The 8143-nt window shown below is 55.6% G+C and overlaps 1 protein-coding gene across 1 annotated transcript; it reads right to left on the bottom strand.

The window, feature by feature from the left end:
• Positions 1-6142: 6142 nt before the first annotated feature.
• Positions 6143-8127, bottom strand: TRAVEDRAFT_23126 (uncharacterized protein; the record flags this gene model as incomplete). Its single annotated transcript, XM_008044334.1, has 4 exons — positions 6143-6672; positions 6799-6818; positions 7006-7070; positions 7363-8127. 4 exons carry the CDS (start codon positions 8125-8127, stop codon positions 6143-6145), a joined length of 1380 nt encoding a protein of 459 aa, XP_008042525.1.
• Positions 8128-8143: the final 16 nt, after the last annotated feature.

Here is an 8143-nt window from a genome sequence, read left to right as displayed (position 1 = left end):
CCGCGCTCCGGGCTTGGTGTCTTCTCCGGTTCCATAGAAAGTATGCGAGCACCGTTGCGACGAGAACAAAAACTCCAAGAACGGAGGAGAGTGCGATAATAAGGTTGTGGGAGTGCCCTTCCCCGGTCGACGCGTCAGCGGAGGATGTGGATGTGGAGAATAGGTCTGTTGAAGACGGAGGTATGGGTGCCGCCATAGCAGTAGATGAACTTGACACCGCCTGCGATGATTGTGCGACAAAGGACGGGGAGATCGCTGACGCGGTGAGCTCGGACGTTGGAGTAGTGAGCGAGCTGTGAGTGAGGGAGAACGAGGACGTGGAAATCTGAGAATCGCCGTCCGCGGTAGAAGTAGCCGTCGTGGAAGTGGGAGTAATACTTGCTGGATCAGTATCCGTGGAGTGTTGTGCGACCTTTTGCGAGGTAGACGTGTGCGTCTCGGTGCCTGCGGACGAAGAGATGACGGTAGAAGTAGATCCGCTTGTAGTTGTGGATGACGCCGTGGTAGCCGTATCGCCGCGCGTGGGCACACCAGAACCTGTGTCATACTGTCAGTGTCTTATGTGAACTGTTACATTGCACATACACGTACCGTCATGAGGAGCTTTCAATGCGGCATTACACACTGTATTGATTGTGTTTGCTACCGCTTGCACATCGTTGCCCGAGCATGATTTTACTGCGCAAGTAAGAGAGGATTGCAGGAAGTCGATGTCGGCGCAGAGACATGCATCGTCGCTGCTGAAAATATCGCATGTCAGTGCGTCTGCAGCTTTCCGCACCGCAAAAATACAATGGGAAAAGTTATCATACGCAGCAGGGAGTGGCGCGTCTAGGGTCGACGAGATGAGTATCACGCACCTGGAGCACCCAGTGTTGGACTCATCCGACTGTATACATGGCACCGCGCACGGCGGCATATCACCCATCAAAGTGTCTCTCGGGACGGGCTGCTGCTTAGGACGGTGAAGGTGTACCCGTTCGAGTGTTTCCATGTCAAAGGGCCGCGCGTTCCACGAAGAAGAAAATCGACAGAGGATAGCGACTTTGGTACGTTAGGATTGCATGGAAATACCGAAGGGAAGGACATACCTTACATTGCAGCCGTCAGGCAGTTTAAGTATCTGCAATGCCTTACGAGAGGTGTGCCGAGCCTCCCGCATCGGACATCCTTCCAGGTCAGCACTCCTCCTGAGAGCGCACGTCAGTGTCGACACATTAGAACGTGATTTCTATCACACTTACGAGGCAACGATGTCGCAGCACAGACAGAGTATCCTCAAGGAAGCGCGGTTGTCTGTTTGAGAAGCTTCAGAATTCCCGGACCGTGATGGTATGGGTATGCCACTTCACGTCGACAGAGATGCGCACGCTCCCCGAATGAGGAGCAAGACACATTGGGCACTGTCTTGCGAAGATACGCGAGTAAGCCACAGAGCAACGAACTATCAAAACAACTACTTTATCCGAACTCACCCGCCCATGATAGAAGCTAGCTGTCAAGAGCTTCTATCCACGAAGTTTTCCTATCATTCTCGGGCGGTGCTGAACACAGTGATGACACGATAAGTAAAATGTAATGCAAAGTGGAGCTTCAGGACCTTCGTAGAGACACAACGAGAGAAAGGATTACTCACAGCCACCTCCAGTGCACAACCGATAGAAATCCCAAGTTTGGCCTCACCAAGGATGCTGCTGTGCGTACCAAGACAATGAGATCGACGAAGTATGTCAGGCCCCGGCAATGCAGATCATCACCATGGACACCAGTATTTCATCGCCCATCCGAGTCGACGCGCCCGTGATCATAAGACAATGGCCGCTTCCGGTCACGCACCTCCGTTAGAGTCGGGGATTTCTCTATAGAGTTCTTCGTCAGCTTCGCCGCGGTAGTGCGTAAAGGCCACGAGCAACATACACCGTGACTCGGCATCATCTCCAGCTGATGTGTCGCGGTGAGCAGAAAGACGCAGTATGAGCATAGGAGTTGAGGCACCGCACGAACGTAATCAGCACGCAAAAATCCGGATGCAGGTCAATCAGATACCTACATGATGTGTATTCCTCATCTTGCGAAGGCCGCGATTTGCTGCAACATCATCAGTATCGCAGATAGTTGCCATATGACCGTCCAGGAAGTGACCTTCGAAACTCGAGATACATAGATTTTGGAATCATGACTAGCCCATATTTGAGCGGCAAGGGTCCCATTGTAGATAGCTTCAGGAAACTAAGCAGTGCGAAATTGGCTGAGAGGGATCAATTGCATGAACAAAATGGCGCGCTCGTTACCCGAGCGGCTTGGGACCCGTGAGAACACGCGGGAGCAATGCCTGTCTCCAACAGCCTCGCGCTCTCTGTCTTCCGATATGTCCTACCGTCTGGCAACCTGCGGTTCAGCTAAACTCTCCAGAAAAACGACATGACTACATTCAAGATTCAGACAGTCTTACAACCACGGATGTGGGACCTACTGTTCGCCGCGTATGTACAGCCCACGGCATCAGTGCACTAGCCAGTCTCCGAGTGTATGACAACCTTTCGGTACCTCACGATAACAATCTCGATTGTCCGTATTCAAGCTGGGGCGAGTGACTGTCTTCGACCATACCTACTGCGGAAACGGGTTCGGTACCATGCTCCTGCAAACGAGAATAAGAACGAGGCTGGTACGGCGGCGGCTGGTCCTGCTCCTCCAAGTCGTCCTCCCTGACCTCCATGAGCACCGTCACGAAGCGCGGCCCACGCGGACCACTAGAGAGCCGAGCGGGAAAGGCGGCGCTTCCTCCAGGTTGCGCGGTAGGAGTCAACGGCGACGCGGGAATCACGGGCAGAGATGTGTGCGACGTCCCTTCGGGCCCGTCGTCGCCGAGACTCGGAATTGTTGCCCTCTTCTCGTCGTCTCGTATGTCGCTGTTGTTGGTGCGTGCGGGCACAGTTACTCCATGCTCCGGCGCGCTCTGACCAGAGATCCCCAATCCCGGCCTTCCCGTGTGCCGGATATCAAGGGTGCCACCCTGTGCTTGCGAGTCCTCCCCTACGATGCCATTCCTGCTCCAGATTTCTGAACCGTACTGCGTGGACGAGGTCCCCGGCAGTGAGAGCGCTCCCTCTCCGACCGTATCCATGGTACAGCCGTCGGACATGATTCGGTATAGCAAAGGGCGGGTGCTATCGCCAGATTCCGACTGTGAATAATGGTGCGAGGTTCCAGGAGAGAAGACGGCGCTGTCAGAAGTGGCGAAGGCGGAGGGACGGTTCGGCGCCAGAGCAGAACTCCCAAGAGGATGCGCGGAGACAATGGCGAGGTCTCCATTCACCGCGCCACGTTGCTGCTCGTCCTTCCGTGCCCATGCGGCGTTCTCGTCGCTCGCTACAACTTTGACGTCATTGAAAGTCCCCGCGGGCACAGCGCCGCCACGGCGACGACGACGACGGTGCATGCAGAGTATCACAGCTAGGATGAGGGCAATAGTGATGACCACGCTGATAGCTATGACGAGAGTGACCGAGACTTTGGGCGAGAGTCCGTGTTGCCCTGTGCCGCTCTGAGCAGAAGCGGTAGCTGGCACGCCCCCGCTCGTGGTCCGGGAGGGTATGATCCCGTCAGTGACCGTGCCTGAGGCTTGCGGTATTGTGTCTGACATCGCTCCATGAGTTGACGTAGGGGAGTCGGAAGACCCTTGGGAGGGGTTATGCGAAGAGCTAGGGAGTGGTATTGTTGATCCCGGTAGGAAGGAGGCGTCTTGTGAAGTTGTAACTGCAGGAGGTGATGTGCTCGACGCGCCGCCATTTCCTGCACCGGTCTCGCCTACTTCGGTCGTCGTACTGGGGGATGTAGCAGGAGGCGGTGGAGTGGAAGCCGTTGTCGTGGGCGCATTATGGAGAGTGCTTGTTGGAGGAGCGGTGGTCGCTGCAGTGGAAGATGTCGTCGGTGCTGCTGTGGGCGTCATCGTGGGAATAGCGGTCGGACTTGGCGTAGGTCCATGGGTAGTAGGTCCTGGCTCTGTCATGAAAGACATGTTGTCAGCACAAGTACAAGACACACTGCGCAGCTGTGTAGGCGAGGGAAACACCTGTAACTCACCGGCGATATCATTGTTGCAGCTCGCAACCGCCAGAGACAACTGATTCGCGTCCGACGCTGAGCAACGGTTGTTCATACAAGTGGCAGCTTGCTTTCGTGCGTTCGGGTCTTCGCAGACGCATTTTATATCGTCATTGCTGTAGCGGAGTGCATGTTAGCAGACTTGTGGAGCTCGGAGGGCATTTGATGTTACCCACGAAGGACAATTGGAATTATTCCAAGCATCGTCCAAGCAATCCCATCCGCAATTGCTGAAGTCCTCGTCGCTCTTCAAGCTCCTTCTTTCGGATGCAGCACCCCAAGAGCCAAAGTTCGAACGCATGACGCAGCAGTATTCGGGAGACCGGGAGCGGGAGGGCTAGGACTGCCGGGTCGGTGGGGTAGAAGGACGGCACGCCAGAGACTGAGGCCTACGAGATCGTAATTGTCTTTATTACCGCCAAGAAAGGACGTCTTGAAGAAGGATCAGCGCAGAATCACCGATGAAATGGGTGCAACTCACGGTTTCCGATGCAATAGCATCGCGGATTAGTCCCGACGGCAACATAGCAGACGGCTGAAGTGAGCAATGAATGCGCGCCCTCGACGGATCTCCGGCAGCTCAGGGCAGTGTAGAATGCCGACCGTATCTCAGGCTTTCTCGCTTCCGGGAGCGGACCAAGAGCGGTGCTTCTCAACCACGCCCGCGTAGGCTTTGACCATTGTCGTAAGACTCGGGGAAGACGGTCAAGGAGAAGAGCCTGTAGCATTCGGAATGGTTCGATGATAGATATGGCATCTGTGGCTGTCGATACCGTCAGATCGCTAAGGGAAGCCGAGACACAAAGGCACGCCATCGGCGAACGTTGTTGACACAACCGTCAAATGGAGTCCAGAGGCGTCAATCTGGGTTCCATTGAGGTCGCACTCCCTTCTGCAATCAGCGACAGTTGTCGTGACGCCAGAACATATAAAAAGGAGTCAACATTGCAGACGGGCCAGGACTCGACACATACCTTGATAGTAAGAGATGGAGAATACGCGATTGCGCTAAGTCCTCATTCCTCTGAGTCGAAGCCTGCTCCTCACATCTGACGTCGCACGGTGAACGTGAGAGCGGCGACTTCTACATCTGATATCAGAGCACGTCAAACATGCGAATACCGACGGAGAAAAGGGCGAAGAAGCTAGCAAGATCAAGGGCCAAGTATAACACCTGGCATCGAAGCGACTGTAGCATCTCCGGCACGCCTGTCAGAAGAACACGGAAAGACGAAGAACTGCGGCGCACATTGAAGGTCAAAATTCGAATATTAGTAAGCCTCAGTCGAGTCTGACAACGTGGCAAATCACTACAGGCTGCCTTTCCATACAGTAGCAGAATGTGAGCACCATTCGGATTCGTGAATGAGACCTATGGCTGACTGATAGCTGAAACCAATGTGGAATCGCCTACGGGAAGAGGCGAGCAGGCGTGGGAGTCGCCTTGCCGGGTGTCCGCACGCCTATGTGCCACGCTGGCAGTGCCACGTTCAGGTTCGGGTTCGCATTTGCAAGTCGTTGGATATCGTCTCAATGGAACTTGATGAGTACTAAATACACACAGCACCGACAAGACCTGAGCGACGTGATACTTACTAATGCAACTGTGGCCCGCGGTTTTCCTATTTACCCCGGCAGCAGTCGAAAGTATCCCGGGCGGAGGCGTGACATGAGGACGTTTATCGGAGGCGGGTTCGTGCAGATGTGCGCGGGTTCGCTTCACATCTCTGTAGCTCTGTTGAGGAATTGACAATGACCATTCAAGTCCAATCCAGTCACAGGTATCGATGTCGCACTTTGGTCTACCGTTTAGGCCTGTACAAATGATGTCCCACGCCCCAGAACTTGTATTTGCCTCACGTCATAGAGTCCGTGCTTGCATACCATGGGGCGCGTGCGTATCAGTAGCTGAGTATTTATTGAGACGAAAGCGGACGTACCGTAGATGCGTCTATTCCACTGCGCCCGCCGGTGTCTGGTAATCTGCGTGGTCCTACATCGCAGGAGTACGGCAGAGAGCTACAGGGAACGAAACTTATGCATCTCCGTAGACTCTTGACTCCGCGTCCGGCGCCTGGTTGTACGTGGCTCGTGGAGGAGGCTGGACAGGAGGCGGCATCTCGCGCTCCTCTTCATCCGCAATGTCCGACAGTGTCATCACGGAGCGCATCCAGCGCAGTACATCTGAGCTGGGAATAGACGCGGCCGAGGGGTCCGCAGGGGGCGATGCAGGGAGATCCTGCTCGGACCCGGGTACAGCCACTCTTTGGATGGCCCCATCCGCCTTCGCACAGCCCAAATCTTCGCTCAACGGTTGCGGTGCGATTGGGAGCGAAGCCTGTCGTTGGCGCCCCTCCAGAGGGCCGAGGGGAGATGAAGGGGAAGCCACGGAGGCAGACGCTATGGGAGTGGCGACGTCGATCATAGAATACGAAGGGAGCGAGGAAGGGTTCGCGGTCGAGACTTGCGTGTTGGGAGAGGGGCTCCTGTTGTGTTGAAGCACGTCTGCGTTCCATGCGCTCCTGATATCTGGCGTGAGAGTGGAGAGGTCCAGCACATACGGGGCTTCTCACCTACGTTCAATATTGAGTCTATCTTGAGAAGAGCCGGCCCAAGATCGTAACACCACCTAAGTCGATCTATCAGACAGGTTCTTTGGTCAGCGCCCTGCCCGAGACGAGTCGTACGCACAGCTCCGGAGCGAAGTAATCCTGGACCAACCATCGCGATGAACACAGCGCTGGGGGTGACTCTGCGAGAATAACCTGTTGTTGAAGTCTACTCAATCGTACAACTAGCCTGTGGCTCGTTCGTGGCTTCCTTGGACTGAACTGTCACTATCTTCTGTCAAGAGCGCGAAGGTGAGCAACTGCGTAGCGCATCAACGATAGCACTCACGGTACTACCTCGCACCCGGAAGCAGCACCGTCCTCCTCCAAAGCGGCACCCTCCATTTGAGTATCCTACAACAACTACGAGACACGCGACATTCCCCCAGATGAACACGCGACGTCACGAGACCGCCGAGAGAGATGAATCGTCAACCTGCAAAACACTTACACAGCCCCGAAGTTAGCCTTATACATCCCCGTGCGTTCTCAGTCCCTCGAAATGCATCTCCTGTTACATGACACGCTGTCCAGGCTGATACGGGGGCGGCAGCTCATGCTCCTCTTCGTCCGGCACCTCCATCAGAACCGTCACGAAACGCCGCGACCCACGCGGCGTGCCCGAACGACGTGGCAACACGCTCACAGGATCGGCAGGTGCTGGTGCGATAGGGGGACCTCGGTCGATGTCAGCGGGTCCACCCGGTTGCGAGACGGATTCCGTCGGGGTTTTCCTAACATCGCGGTCCTCGCCGGATGGCCGGGGTGTGATGGACGGCGAAGACTGTAGAAACACTTCCTGTCGGGCTATTGGAGATGTGGGAGGCGCGACGAACACGGACGTTCTCGGCCCAGAGATGTCGATGACAGAAGACAAGGGGGCAGAGGGATGGGGCTCAGTCGAGACACGCGCATCGAGGAGGTTTGAGAGGTCGCTTTGAAGCGCGTCCGGAGTCTTCGGGTTGCCGATCTCTGCCGCGGTTACGCAGATATCCGATGGATGCGCACGACGTGTAGACTGGCGGAGCTGACGGCGTCGGTATAGGCGGCGCAGGTAGAGCGATATCAACGTCGCGACGGCGGCGAGGACCACAAGGCCAAGTGATGTAGCGACGGCGATGATAACGTTGCGATGAGTCGGGTGCGATCCACCCGTGGAAATGCCGGAAGGAACCGCTGCAATGGACGACAATGTAACGGCCTGGATACTCGATGACGATGTGAAAGGCGGTGTCGTTGTAAGCGACGGCTGCCCAATGCTTGAAGAAGTTGACGGCGGCTGAGTCGTTCGCGAAGATGGAAGAGAGAGCGAAGTAGGCACGTTGCCTGACGAGCCGCTGGTCTGAGATGGTGGGATAGAGGAGGTCGATGTAGGGAACGACATAGAAGTATGAGATGTCGAGCTTGCCATAGAGGTGGATGTGGAC

Source organism: Trametes versicolor (assembly GCF_000271585.1).
Source record: "Trametes versicolor FP-101664 SS1 unplaced genomic scaffold TRAVEscaffold_11, whole genome shotgun sequence".
Classification (NCBI taxonomy): domain Eukaryota; kingdom Fungi; phylum Basidiomycota; class Agaricomycetes; order Polyporales; family Polyporaceae; genus Trametes; species Trametes versicolor.
The sequence above is the reverse complement of the archived record's forward strand: the minus strand, read 5'-3'. Positions and strand labels throughout refer to the sequence as shown.